Source organism: Apteryx mantelli, chromosome Z, assembly GCF_036417845.1.
Source record: "Apteryx mantelli isolate bAptMan1 chromosome Z, bAptMan1.hap1, whole genome shotgun sequence".
In the NCBI taxonomy this organism is placed as follows: Eukaryota; Metazoa; Chordata; class Aves; order Apterygiformes; family Apterygidae; genus Apteryx; species Apteryx mantelli.
Genome location: NC_090020.1, coordinates 61,862,061 through 61,877,400, shown reverse-complemented (window position 1 = coordinate 61,877,400; position 15,340 = coordinate 61,862,061). Strand labels below are relative to the sequence as shown.

At 36.6% G+C, this 15,340-nt stretch overlaps 1 protein-coding gene across 3 annotated transcripts in view; it reads left to right on the top strand.

Annotated features, from left to right (window-relative positions):
- Positions 1-15,340, top strand: part of HOMER1 (homer scaffold protein 1) — a 116,009-nt gene that overhangs the window by 37,127 nt on the left and 63,542 nt on the right. For all 3 annotated transcript variants that reach the window (XM_067315526.1, XM_067315527.1, XM_067315528.1), the window contains one exon: positions 9,115-9,271. In XM_067315526.1, coding sequence (XP_067171627.1) covers positions 9,115-9,271 — 157 coding nt within the window. The remainder of the gene's footprint in view (positions 1-9,114; positions 9,272-15,340) is intronic.

The following is a 15,340-nucleotide window of genomic DNA, read 5'->3' as shown; positions in this document are numbered from 1 at the left end:
TCTTGTTGCAAGTCTGACAACGTTGCTTTTCCACACAGTAGAATGGAGGTAAACAAGTATTTTAGACCACTGCCTGCCTGTTTCTTATTCCAAATGCAGCTTAGCTTGGTTTACTTATGTAAGGGCTGCTTCAGGAATATTAACCTTAAACTACTTTAAGAAATGTCTCATTAGTGTTTGTCCTTCCAGGGTTCTGAGTTCATGGAATATAATCTGACAGTAGATTCCGTTCTTTCCTGTGTGCTTCTGACTAACACTTTTAGTAACTAGATGTGAAAAATAACTATACATCTTAAACTTAATTGTCTAATCACAAAGATAGAAGAACTCCTCTTTTGACTTCCTTGGCAAGAATTTTTGGCCAGAGCAAAATCTAGGAATACAATACAACTTTGGATCAGTTTTTGCTATCCTGATTGCTTAACCTGTAGTGAAAATACTACCCCAAAATACAACCTAATATAGTTTAGCTGCCCTTAAGTCATTAAAAGCTGAATAGCTCTTTCCAAACTTGTAATTTAAAAACAAATTTAAGGTAAAGGTAGTTCAGAGAGACCTTTGTCCACTTACTTGACATTTTAGAGGAATGAACACTTAGGAACCCTGAAAAATACTGAAGAGATGGTTGTACCCCTGGAATAACTTAATAGACTGAAGTGAAAAGAGTGAAACCAAAGCGGAGCACTTGTCCGTGTTGATGTCCTTCTTGTTATCCTCATCTGACTCGCAAAGCTCTCACTCAGTTCATGGTATGAAAACGATCTTTTGAGGTTTGGGTGGAAGGTCAAAAAAAGAAAATCTTAGAGGTACAGACCTTCATGCAGTCATTAGTGAAACTTTCATAGTCAGTGATAAATTCTTGGTGTGGCTTTTTTCCAGAAACAGTTCTGCTGGATTGCCTTCCCGTAGAACTTGAGCAGCACAGGATAGCTGGGGGCAATGGAGAAGAGGCATTTCTTCCAGTTCGGACCTTTCAAAAAATACCAGAATTCTAGAAGTGAAAGCAACTCCAGTGTTTACCTATTTTTCTTCCTGTTAGTTGTATGCTGTACATATCCTAGAGGTACCTTTTTTTTTTTTTTTTTTTTTTTTTTTTTTTTTTTTTACACTCTAGCCTATGAAGCTGGTAAATCCAGACAATAACTGACGTTATGCCAAAGAAACTGAAAGATTTTTGTTGCTTTTTTCCTTGCTGAAGAATAGAAGCTTTAATTTTATTTAGTATCTGTTTTATTCAAAATATAGTCATTTGCATCTTAACTGAAAAATATACTTTAGTGTGTATTGCCTCTGTTTTGACCAGAATTTCAAGGGTATATTGGAGGCTCTGCTTCTTAAACCTAAGCAGGTATGCCTTTACAGTCTTGGGAGCCCCAGCAAGCAGCATTGCTAGACTACAAGCTGTTTGTACAGTTAGGAGAGTGACTGGCTGAGGTTCAGTATAGTGAGAACAAACAACTATTGAGATACTACCTACGTAGTAGAATGAAATGCTTGCAGTCATATTAACTTACATCAAAGTAATGTTGGATTTTATTGCTGAATGCTGTGGAATCTCTCCTTTTCTTTCTCCAAAGAATGTACATACTCCCAAAATCAAACTACTTTCAGTTTTTGCTTTTTTTGAGTTGTGAGAAAGCAAGACACAAGTTTTTGCTGTTGATCTGGAATTTAATCATATCTAGTAAGACCCACCCGATTCCACTATATCAAGGATAAATTTGATCCATTGCTTGTTTGAAGGAATGTGAATGGAATGTTGTCATTCAGATTTTCATTTTATTCTGAGAAATAGTAATACAGCTAGTAGATTCAGTTAAAACTTCTCTACTGTTACCTCACACTTGCTTGGGAAATGAAAAAGAAATAAATTGAAAAAAATCTGTTGCACACAGTGAAGTTAACACTGACCTACTAAAGTCATTTATTCCATCAATTTCATAACTTTTTAAATTTATCTGTCAAAGTCTTCACCTAATGTTAGGCATCTCAAGAGGAGATGAGACAAAAGAGAACTCTTGGCTTCTCAGTGATTTTTGCATCTTCTGTGACTGGTGATGGGGGGGAAGGGGATAGCCCAGAGACTGCTCTTGATACAAAATATTCAGGGCAGATCTTTTTGCTTGGTGTGGCTCAAAGTTATCTGGTAACTGTAATTTAGTTAGCATACTTTGTTTTGATTTGTGCATGCATCTTATTTACTGTTTTAAGAAATCTGAGATAATTCCCAGTATTTCTTTTGTGTCCATACAACCATGTATTTGACATACTTTGTGGGAGATATCTTTGAGATATATACACACACATATATATTTTGTACATATATGCATATAAACATTATTCAGAGTGTGTCAAAATGAATGCGACATTGGGGCCATGAAGGTGAGTAGGACAAAGAGTATCAGAGAAAAATACTGAGGGGACAGCTGTTTATGGGACTCTTGTCCCTGCTTTTTGTAGGATTTCACAGTCAGTGAGATGCCTTAACAGAAGTTTTGGGGAAATAGGTTGGAAAGGTGTATTTTCTAACAGGGAGGGACCCAAGGAAGAGGCAGTTGAATCAAATGAATGACTTGACAAGAAGATAAGTCTGTGGCAAGGATCAAAGCCAGATGACGTGGGCCCTGGTCTAAGACTTGTTCCCTTCTCCTGTGCCTGGAGGTGCAGGCACATGCAATATTCTCTCCTTCCATCACCACAGTCTCTACAATAAAATTACTGTGCTTGGCTTTTCTTGTCCTCTGTTGAAAATAGGAACGGAGGCATTGATTTGTCCTGTGCTTTGCAAATCTGCCAACTTCCATGCTGTTGATGTTAAATTTGTGAGATTGTAATGTCTTTGCTGTGCTCCAGTTAATTTAAAATCTCTGCTGCGGAAGAAGCTCTTCATTATTCTAAATTTTACCAGTAGCTGCTACCCTTCACTGATATCTTATGAATGGAAAGCTCAGGCAGAAGAAGAATGAGTTTGAGTGAACTTTCTCATTGCTCTTCACAATCTCGATTTTTTTTTTTTTTTTTTTTTTTAAACATGAGCCTTATTTTCCCTAGGTATGGTAATCATAGCTCTTGCAATTTTATGATGACTATAAATTGTTAGTGCTGTCTGCAGTTGTCTCACACTGCATACTTAAAGGATACCCTTTTGACTTTCTTCTCTCCCTTCCCTCTCTGAAATGTCTAATGTATGGGCTTCTCAAGCATTCAGCTGAGATTGGCAATTACACAGTAAGTAATTTTTCTCCCAAATGGACTATTTTATAGGATTACACACTTGTAAAGATGCCATCCATATCAGTGGATCTGCCAAAACTTTATCAGAAAGAATCAGATTCAAAAAAATCTTTCCTGCCCTACTTTTTGAAGTTATCTGCTTTCCTGATATGTCTCCTGTGTCATACAGAAACTTTTTTTCATTGATGCATATAGTCATGAGTAGACACTTTCTCTACTGATGAGTCAGTCATCACTGACTTCACTGGAGTTCCGTCTACTCATAGGTATAAAATTTAATCTAGCTTGTGTAGAACTGTGTTCTTTGAACCAAGTTGCATACATATAAGTCTTGTATATATTTCTTAACTCATGATAAAATGTTGTGAGGTTTTGTGGTTTTTTGTTTTTTTTTTTAACTTGGGATTCCTTCTAAGGTATGCGAATATAGTGCAACTGTTCCCTGTCCTGCCTGGATAACTCTCAAATTTCAACCAGTTTTTATAGCATTGACATCTCAAAGATAGATTTTGGAGAGTTTTGTGAAAATAAAGAGCTAGGTTGAAAAGGCTTTATTAGTGGGCTTGTTGAGAGAGTGAGAACTTGACTCCTGTTAGTCGCAGAAGAATCTGTTGGGTTGGATGCTCTGATCCAAGGGCCAGGAAAGATTCAGGTGGAAGTGTCCTTTTGTTGGACACTGGAGATCCAACCATGAGATACAAATTGGTCTAAAACCTAACTCTGTTAATTCTGTTGTTTGTACAAATACTTTCAAAATCCTTGGTAAAGAAGAGGGAGAGAGGTTGCCGTCATCACTAGCAACTTAAGTGAACAGAGCATGGGACTGTATAATATGCTGTCTCTTTAGGATGAAACAAAATGATGCAGGTGTAAAATAGGGTGAAGTCACTGTCAGATTTCCACTGGAAGGGGTAGCACAGTATTTCTGTTATAGCTTTATTCTTTTTGTTCTCTCTTCTACAGACCTATCTGCCTCCATTAATACATGTATTCAGACTGTTTTTTTGACATTGATTCATAGTTATATATGTGATAAATTTATGGTTAACATAGCCAAAACCAAATGTGTAATTGCCTGCCTTCACTAGAAATAATACCACTGCTCTGGAGTCTTTTTCTGTAAGATATTTTTCAGGGACTTTCATATGAACTGAAGTACCCATCACAGTATCATCCCCAATAGTAAACAAGAATAACCCTTCCAACTTTAGCAATAACTTGTAGCATATTGTGATTTCCCATTCACTGGACTAAAGCTACTTAATTTGAATTCTAGAAACAGCTGTGACTCAAAGTTGTTTTAACAGTAGTATCACCATTATGCAGTTTGGTTGGTCTGGCTAAGAGGGGAGTCCAGCACTGCTTTTTGCTCATTTACATTCCCTTTAATATTAGAAGCTTTTTCATCAATTCAGGAGAAGTTTCCCCTTATGTTCTAAAGTTACTTGACATCTAAGGATTTTTAGTATTTTCAAAGTCTGATATGTAACTTCTTAGGATAGTAATTATTTCAAACCATGCTGTGTATTTGTACCATTCTTTGAAATATTGTACCATTGTACATATTGAAATATTGTAGCATATTTGTACCATTCTTTGACTAGAGCGAATGAGGAGAGGAAGAATGGCAGACAAAGCATAGAACATACTTGCAGTGTGGGCAAAGGCAGAAGGGAAGGAATAGAGTTTACAGGCTGGGGAAAGAAACAGGATAAAAAAAACACGTTCTCTCACAGATTTGAACAATTCCTTCATAAAAATATACAATACTGGGCATCAGAATGTCTATTGTAGGCTTTCAAAAATAAGTGATAAAACATAGGCTAAAATCTACACTTGGAAAAGCAGTGTTAGAGCTGACTAAAGCTGATTAAGCCAGCAACCCTGGCAGCTGTCTTGTGGCTTATCAGCAAGGCCTTTTTTTTGTAATGATCCATAACAAAACCTTAATTTCATAGAAATGAAAATAGAAACAGACCACTAAATCTTTTTTTGAGTTCCTGTATTTTATGGCCATTAAGTAGTGCACAATATCTTACTTCAAGCCTATACACTTCAATTGGTCAAAACTTTAGATCCTTGAAGATTAATGTTGTAGAAGTTTATAACTTCTCTGGAGTGGGCTTTTTGTTTTTACAGTAACTAGGACAATGGAATTCAAACCATGAGACATTGTAGATATTGTGACAACAAAAATAATAACTTAGAAGTCATGGTAAATAACAGTGTAGGGAAAGAAGTAAGAGGAGGAAGGAGATCTGGCTTAGAATCACAGCCTTTATTTCTAGTGTTGGCAAGATGTGGAAGTACTAGACACATCAAAGAATGATACTTCTTTATTTTTAAGTAATATCAATTATGGATTAGCAATGAAAGTTCTTTCTAACTTTCTGTGTTACCTTAAGCTTCTTTTGTGAAAACTTTAATTAGTGTCAGCTACCGGAAAAGAAACCCTTAGATGCTTATATTTGTTAGTCTGCATTTTTTTTAAATTAGTGTGTTAAGGTGTCAAAATGGAACTAGGCGTTTATCCTAAGCCTAGCCTAGGATTGATCACATATCAGTGAATGATAGAAAAATACTAATGACTATACCTCCTGTGTGTGGTGCTTATCTTTAGTTCTCACAGGACCACGTAAGTCCAGGCATTGCACCAACTACTCATTTTTCATCTGTGTTTGACTATTGCGCTGCTGAAATTTTAAGTGAATTTAGAACAGCATATTAGCCTTAATGTTTCTGTTGTACTTTGGCAGGTATTTCTAATAGCTTAACTGTGTTACTATGGCAGTCTGTTAGTTTCTTTTTTTTATTGTTCAACATCAAGATATTTCCAGAAAAATGAATGACTTCTTGTCATAGTGGTTAGTTCTTTTCTTAGTTCTTATTGGTGTCTTTTAATGAGTGCTAAATGCTGCTTCTTGGTAATGAAGGAATGATAAGAGAGAGAAAAGTAAGGATCTGGCAGGTTTTTTACAGGATTGTTTTTCTTATTGAAAACTTCTTTTCTCCTTCCTCACATCTATGTAGGCAAGAATATTTTATATATATATTTTTATATATGTATGTAAATATATAAAAATATGTTTGTCTGAGCATTTACCGGGGAAAATGAAAACTATTCTCCCATTTAATAGAACTAATATGATTTCAACTGTATTTGAATTGAATTGAGGTAGTTCTGGGTTAGGAGGGCATTGTGTCCTACATGGATAATGCAAGAACAAAAAGTCTGAGAGTAAAGGTTGATTAGCTGAAGTTGTAAATCTTGTGTATGTTTTACATACTAGCTTCTGCTTAGATCTACTAGAACATTCAGATACAAATTGTAAGTAGCTTTGTTAGTGTGTTGCCATAGACAAGTACAGATAATCTAACTTTACAGTAGCTCTGGAGGTCTTTAATGTAAATCAGTGATGATTCTGTAGTGAACTTTATCCTGTAGACATAACGTGTGCAACTTCCATTTGTTTGAAGAAATAGGTGGTATAAATGTTCATCATCAAATGTCGAAACATATTTTATGTAGTAGTACCATAGGGATATCTGAAGTTTAGCATCCTTGTAGGAAAAAACTCCCAATTTACCCCAGTAAATAGGCACAATCATGATTTATCCAACTAGTTTGACTGAAGGGGGCTATGCTTTTTGCCACGGAGTATAGATGGCTTCTTGTCCAGCAAACCTGTAGTTTCAATTACACCATGGACAGACTGTAGCTCTAGTTTATTGAAAGCAGTAAAAACAGTGCAAGTAAGCTTTACTAATGTTGTTCTATACCTAATTGCAAAGTACTCTGGTTTGTCTTTGAGACCCCTGTTGAACGTTCAGCAGGCATATGTAGGCCAGCCAGCCAAACAAATTGAGGATGCTTAGCAAGGACTATGGAAGGTTTTTGTGCTGGAAGCACAGGACAGCATCAGCTCAGGGCTGAACAACTGAACTTTTACTGACTTAACTTGCTTTAGTTGCATATTATTTTTCTACCTTTTACATATTAAAATTCTGACCTGTGGTGTGTTGAAAGTCTCAGTTGTATGATATCCTGTGCTGTGATAGAATTGAATAGTAGTTTGGGTCAAATGTGTATGTATTAACTACATATCTAAAATTTGGATTCAGCTCTTTGTTTTGTTTTGTTTTTGTCTTTTTAGCCAATGTAGTCAGGGCCTTTTTTTTCCTCTCCAAATGTCAATCTTCATCCAAACAATCGTGAGGCTTCTAAGATTTTTGTTCTGATGGGCTCTTAAACTTTCCAGTGTTACAGAATTGTTTGCATTATGATAATATGCATTAGATTACATTTTGATGTGCTTAATTGGGAGGTAAATGGAACATGTTTATGTCTAATATTGAGGACAGGAACAAAAAAATTAAATATGATTGAAGAAATAAGCGTAGAGACTCAAAACAGTGGTAAGAATTGATGTAAAGTTTGTTAAATGTAAGAACTATAAAAATCACCTGAGCATAATTTTGGCAATTGTGAAAGGGATTGGGATCAGGAAAACACTTACCCAAACTCATATAGCTTGATGATTTAGAGGGAGAATGTGAGTTGGTGCTGAGGGCACTGTGACATTTGTATGCAGGACTAGCAGGTGTATTGATCACTCTGACCCTTCTTTCTTTTCCTTCGGTTTTCACTGGAGCAGTGCTGTCTTTGGCCTGTTCTACGTCTGTCCTATCACTCTTTCTAATGCCCAACATAGAACACCATATCTTCTGGCAGATGGGCTTCAAGGAGCATTAACTCCCAGCTGAATAATATTCTGTTTCTGAAAGCAGCTGGTCCTGGCTACTCTTGCTGCCAAGTAGTAGAGATGATTCTGTGAGTTCACGTATACCTCTTGGAAATGAGGCCAGGTTGAAACCTTTTGACTAGGAACATTCAAAATCCTAAACTTCTCTTTTGCTTTTATTTTGGGCAGAAAAATATATTAAAAACTATTTGTTACCTCTAATTTAAAGGGAGAGAAGGGCAGGGACAAAGAATATGTTTCTTCAGATCCTCGAAAGGGGAGAAAGCAAAATAGTTCAAAAACCTGCAAAGTTAACCCATCTTAAAATTCTGCAATGTTAGCAATGTTCCTTGAAGAATGCACCACCGCTATTGGTCAGTAAAGTGTAGCTAAATTTAAACTTGCAACCATCTTAGTGATATTAAAATACTATTAGATTTCTATGCAATACTATACATCTTCCTAAGGATCATGGGGAAAAAATAAGTTGTAAATTCTAAAGTACAGTAATTAATTTACCTTACATAATTTTATTCCCAAAGTAGTTAAATTTGAACCATGTAGGTTAAACATATTTAGAGTCTTTCTATGAAAATATTCAGGTGTGAAGCTCCAAAGAGTAAAGGTTTCCTTAACACCTTTCTGATCCTAATGAATGTCAGTTTTAGCATAATTATATTGAACCAGCTGGTTTAGTTTCAGATTATGACCTAAGATTGATTTGAATACTCAAATTATTCAAAAAATTTTAAAGAAAATAAGGGTTTAAAGACATATGCATTCTGCAATGTAATCAGCTGAAGTTTCACATGTGTTAACAATAATCAATTTAAAGGGGTAGACAGAGGGTGGGGACTGGGGAGGTAATGGATCAGTGCTGAATCTATATTTGGAGATGTCTGTCTTTATTTGACTCTACAGCTGGGCACTAATTTTTTGCTTTAGAAGGCTTGTGCTTTGCTTGCATATTTGTATTAATGCACTTTATCTGCTGTATGCAGCAGCACATAAAGTTCTTTGAAAATTTTTTCATGCAAAGTGAAGTGCATATATCTTAATAAGCAGAACTGGCAGATCATTTGTGTGCAACCATATTACATCCAAATCAGACTTGTCTCTTTACTTTTTACTCCTTCAGGGAACAACCCATCTTCAGTACCCGAGCTCATGTCTTCCAGATTGACCCAAACACTAAGAAGAACTGGGTTCCCACCAGCAAGCATGCTGTTACTGTGTCCTACTTCTATGACAGCACAAGAAATGTCTACAGGATAATCAGTTTGGATGGCTCAAAGGTAGGTTCTGTTTCAGAGAACTTGCTTCCTGATTGATTTTGTTGTTATTTTCCAGTCTGATGTCCTTCATGTATCTTCTCAGATGCTTTTGTGAGTGTCTACCTGAGAAAGAGATTACTTTATAAAATGTTTAAGTGTTCACTGGAAAATGCTGTTTTCCATGCATTCATATTTACTTTAATAAATATATTACTGAACTTTAGCAATGGCCTGTTACTTTGATAAAAAGGTGTTCCCTGCGAGGAGTGCAAAAAATTACAAATAGGGTTACAAGAGTCTGTGTTCACCTTTGGTTTTGATCATTGGTTTCAGCATTATGAAGGACATTGTTCAGTGCCAATAATCACATTGTAAATCATTCTTTGTTATGTAATCTTCCATTTTTTCTGTAGGGATTGTGATGATTCCCTCCTAATAGAGCTCTTCATGGTAAGCTTTTATCAAAACTCAGTTTGAGGGGAGAGGTTGTCCTAGTCTTTAAAGTAGGTATAAAACAGCATTTCAGAAATCTCTGAAATAAGGGCATTAAAGGTATGCAAAGCGTAATCAAAAGCTCTAATCCTTTCAAGAGATTTTCACTTGCAGCTCCTGGAGATGTATCAATTCATGAGGCCTGTAACTGAAATACTCTGTTAGAGCATAGCAGTATTCACAGAGACTTCTTGGCTATTACTGAAAGCCGAAAAGCATTTTTTTTAAATATCCAGAGTATTTTAAATGAGGAAGGAAAATTTCTAGCATATAGAAGTATGTTTTCTGTCACAGATCTCTGTATGGTGATATTTTAGGTGATTTGAGATGCTGATATCAAAACATAGCAAAATTTTTCTTCAAAGTTTAATTTTTACTTTGTTTCTTCCCTTCCTAGCCTTCCTTCAAATGGCTTTTGGTTCTGCCAAATAATGCCTTTTGTGTGACTGTTTATAAGACTTTGGGATTGAGACAAGATGCTACATGAAATCAAGGATAGTAATTGGAATCTATCATACCTAAATTGGTTTGCACAGTTTACAAAATCCTTATTCTGATATCCACTGATTTATTTTTTTCTGTCTTTGTCTAAAGCTACAACTCTTTCAAAGTGGTTGCTGAGTTGTGTTGTTAAGCACTTGTTAGCTGTTTATTTGTTCTTTATGTATTGCAGCATTTCTTTTGCATTTACAGCACTATTGGCAATGTATATTGATAATGCAGTCTATCACTCCTATTTCCTCTCTCTGTGATTGCTATAACTTTGATACATAATGCTTCAGAAGAAAACAGTATCTAACTGAAATTTAGGACCCCGGTCATGATTAAGGCCCGTTGTTTTAGGCCCACTGTTTAGAGCTACACTGCTCTGAGGTATACATAGGTGAAGTGCTAGGGCACCCATGGAAGAGTTTTAGGAGCCTTTCAAGCATAATTCCTAGAGATTTTTTTTTTCCTAATTATAGCACCATCTTTTTTTAACATCTCCGTGCATATAAAATGTAGTATGTATGAAAGGCTAAATATTAAATATAAAGCATTCTTAAGTTCAGAGCGCATCTAGATCATCTCTCTGCTATGTGGCATACAGTTGGCTGTCAGTAACACTACTAGCATCTGAGCCTGCAATGCCTTGTAGTGTCCGTTGGTCAGACAGTGGTGTTAAATTTTCAAAGGAGAAAAGGCTATGCAATTTAATTCCCTAGTTTTGAGTTTTGAAATGAAATTGAATAAAGATTTTTTTTAAACAAATTTTATCTCAAAAGTATCTCAAATTAATATCTTGCCAGCTGCCAAAAACATTTGTCAAGCCATATTTATTGCTTTGCAATTCTCATGTGCCTGCCTAAGTGGCAATAGGTATATGATCCAGCTATGTTTTATTGAAATCTTCAGTGCTTGTGAGTTTTACTGCACCCTATGGGTTTGTACCTTGGAGAGAATGAAGTGCACGTGGCTGCTTGGTTACTGCAGCTCAGGTGCTGAGCTGCTGAGAAGTAAGGTCAGTAAGTGATAGCAACTCATGTGTATGTCCATTTAGACTGTAGTAAGGCATCTTTGAGAGAGAAATACTTGAGATTTGAGTCATAATCACACTTCTGTACCCCACTTTGCCTCTTGTTTAGGTCCTTCCTCTTTTCTCAGACTGTGTGATAGAGCATTAAGGGAACTTTCCTAGCTTACTTTGTGCAGCCCTGGAGGAGAATAAGGAGGCCTTAGGTACTCCTTACTCTGCAAGAAGCTGAGCGTTATGAATCGGAGTACAAAGAGATCTTCTATGAGGGCTGTTCTCCATATCGCTTTCTAATCAAATTTGTTTTTCTGAACTGGTAACTGGAAAAGTTTTTACTTTGGTTACATTCAGAAAATACCTTGAAGCAAAGTAGTTTTGGTCCTGGTTTGAAGGGGAAAAACACAAGCTACATGTGATTTCTTTTTTTAACTTCTGTACTGATTGTCTCTGAGCATCAATAGATCTTCTTGAAAACAAAAGGATGTTTTTAAGATGTGAACACTCTTCTCTGAGGAGTGCTACTGTACACTGCAGATTGCCACCTGAATTTGCTTGTGAAAGTCTTTGGTGTGCTTTGTGAGAGTTTTTTGTTTGTTTGTTTTTCCTTATTTATGAGCCAGTTTTTGGTGAGGCAGGTCATGTTGCAGCATGTATTCAGTGAATTAAAAGGTTTGTATTCCTCCACCTGACTGAGGTTGATTCGGTCCTATAAAAACAAGTTCTGTTTATTCTTTCTGTAGTCTAAAGAAATATACATATTAACTGGGTGATGCAGCAGCCAAACATAAAGCCTTATCGTTCTCAGAACTGTATAAACTCCATCAATCTTGATTATAGATTGATGCTTATGTAAAAGAGAGCATAGCTGGTCAGGGCCATTGGCTTAATAGTGATTCTTGTGAATGTTGGCAATCCAGATAGATTTATCTGTCCTTTCATGAATCCTGGAGGAATAACTCCAAAGGGTGTTGTTATTCCTCCTACGTAGGATATGGGCTTTTTAAACCTATTCACTGTGATTCTGCCTCTCTATAATGTTGTTCTCTGACACTACTGTCTCCTCTTAAAATACCTCATGCAAGAAGTGCATCACTCTCTAACTTGGCTATAGAACATGTTCTAGGATCATAAAGTGTTCAGTGTATGGGCCATATTTTATAATCATATAGGGTATCTTGATCCCTGTGGCCCATGTCAGGGAGATCCTGATGTAAAACAGTAATTTGATGTAACTTGAAACTGGTTTCTATAACCTCTTGAGTAATTTATTTTATGCAACCTTTTTCTTGTACCACTCTAGGAATTGAGAGGAGGCCTGAAAAATAAAGTCTCTTACGTAATATGACATGACAACATTGAGCTGTTGTTGCTAAGGTTTTCAGTTCTCATTAATTATGTAGTCATTTCATATCTTCTTGGAAAAGGGTATCTTAGTACTTCTTTCTCCTGAATGATGGAAGGAAGCCTCCATTATTCCTCCACTAACATTGCAGACAGATGTTAAGATTATTCCCATAGTCCCTCTCTCTTCTCCATTCAATCTCTGGCAGCCTCTGAGGAAAGAAAGGAGATGGTCCTGCACTACTAATTAACTCTCTAACATTTTCACAAATGCAAGGCTAGAAAAAATACAATAATTTGTGCTCATCTAAAACAAAAAGACTGTAGAAAAGAGTGGTTTCTAGTCTGTAGGTTCCATGAGCTGCACATGTTATTTGTGAGCCAAAAGCCACCCATGAGTGTTACTGCAATAGATAATCTTTACACTTTAACAGCTGTGTAAAATAAACTAGTCACACATTAAAGTGGTAATCTGCTTAATTCTAAATATAGATTTCAAGAAAGACCTGTAAACCCAGGTCTTTAGTGTTTTTTTTTCCTTTGAAGAAGTTCAAAGGTAGTGTGTATCTTAATATTATCATCATCTTTAGTACAAGATGAAATCATATTTGACTACTATTGCATATCTTGCAACTGTTGGGCATGCAGTCAGTCAAAAGAACAGCTTAAACATGTGCCCTATTTTCTCATAGCTAAACTTATTTGAAAGGAAAACATGAAAGCTAGTTTATTATTCCAATCAAATTTGGAGATGATAAAATCAGTTTTCTTCAAAAGCTAAATGTCTGCCTGTCAGATTGACTCTGTTCTGTTTTTAAGATATCCTTGTACATTTATACTAACAACATTCTTAAAAGTTGATGAAATATCTGACACTTCTTATACTGATGACTCAACAGTGAAATCTCCTTGTGTAGAGGAGAGCAGTTAAAACAGTATCTATTTGAGTAGACAATACCGATCTAATTATAAATTCTAATTTCAAAAAATCTTTTTTTTTTAAGCTGAAGATGTGAGAGTTTCAAAAACTAGTATTTTTCAGAAGTAGCTGATGCTACTAGTAGTATAGACCATATCAGTAGTATAGAACATATCTGTAGTATGCTCTAGCATTGTACTTTATTGCATAATTAGTTTGATGCATACTAATGGTTTTAATTTAGAGTGAATTGAAGGTCTCGATTTCCGTATAAAATGGGTTTATTTAATGAGGATTCTTTTTTGTATCAATAGAATCTGAATGTAATCTTCACATTGAGAAACTTCTATCTTTGGAGTAATACTTTCCATGGGAATGGAGTGTCCTTATTTTTCTCTGCAGGAAAATAAAGGGCAGAGTGACAGCAGCCCTTTCTCAGTGCAATTGGTGGGGGGGGGGGGTGTTTAATGTTTTTGTCCTACCAAAAGCAAGGAGGCAATTTGGCAGTTGCTGTAACCCAACCTAAATGCAAACTGCTGACAAAGCAGAGATCCCATTCTGGCCTAGGCAGCCACTTCCTGGGTTTGCTTGTGCAGCCAGCCACATGGTCACTGGATCAGTGAGCAGTCAGCTGAAAATTGATTGGTTTCTCCCAGGTTTTCTGTTGGGTTAGTCTGCAACCAGATAAACCACTGTCACTGCAGCAGATTGTAAACCTCCAGGCTTTAAACCTGCCTGTTAGATGGTCGTAAGCCCCTATCCTGAGTTGTCTTCTGAGGAAGGTTACGTCTGTGACAAATACCTGAAGTTCCAAATCTGTGACATTAGTTAGATTAATCAAGCAATGACTGGAACTAGTGCCTAAGCAAACAGGCAAAATAGCTAGAGCTGGGAGGAAGAGCATTTTCTACGCTGTCCTCAGGATAGTTAATTCCAAATATGTTAATTTTGGCAGCTTCCACACAAAGAGATAGACAGTAGTGATAGCTTCTATTTAAAAAAGCATTAAGTGAACTTGTACTGCTCTGTTTTGGGCTTCCACCAGATTATTTCAAAAGGAGGGCTTCTAGCACTGGTAGTGCATAAGAGGACAAGAAGCATATAAGAAAAATAGAGCTCCAGAACACTACCTTTCCAAAAGAATTGTTCATCTCCACTGTCTCATGTTCTCTCCTCTGTCCTGTGCAGCATAGACAGCCCTTTCCTACGAAGTCAGTGGAAGGCCGTAGTACAAATTCCAGAGATGATCTTTACTTAGTAATGAGAAACTTTGTGGACACTTAATGCTGGAGATGGTTCTCCAGCCTCTAGTAACACAGCAAATCCTAGCCTTTACCTGTTGAGGTGTGTTTATTCAAACATAAGTTTTCAGGCATTTCAGAGCTCTGCAGGAGTTGTTCACAATAGCAGCCAAAACCTGCATTTTGAGGCAAACATGATCAGAGAGAATTGCCTGTTCGATACCCTGAGCTCAATCTGGTTTGCTCTTCCAGTTTAATGAGAGCATAACACAGCTGGCAAAGCCACCGTAGAAGGTGCCAGTTTTGTTAAATTCCCCTATGCTGTATTATCTTTGTTTGCCTCTCTACATGTTGCAATACTCGGTGTTCTTCTGAACTTTCCTGCAATACTTCTCCCCCACCTCAACTGAGAATCAGCGTATACACATTGGGAGCTGTTTGGGGGCTTAACTGGCCCCTTAGCTGTAAATTTTTCAGGCTTGTCCAGTAGAATTCAGACAAAAATGTTGATGGTAGCCATGCTCCAGTGCTACACAAGTATCAGCAGAAGCAAAGGGTGCTGATTAAACTCCATAACTGCCCAT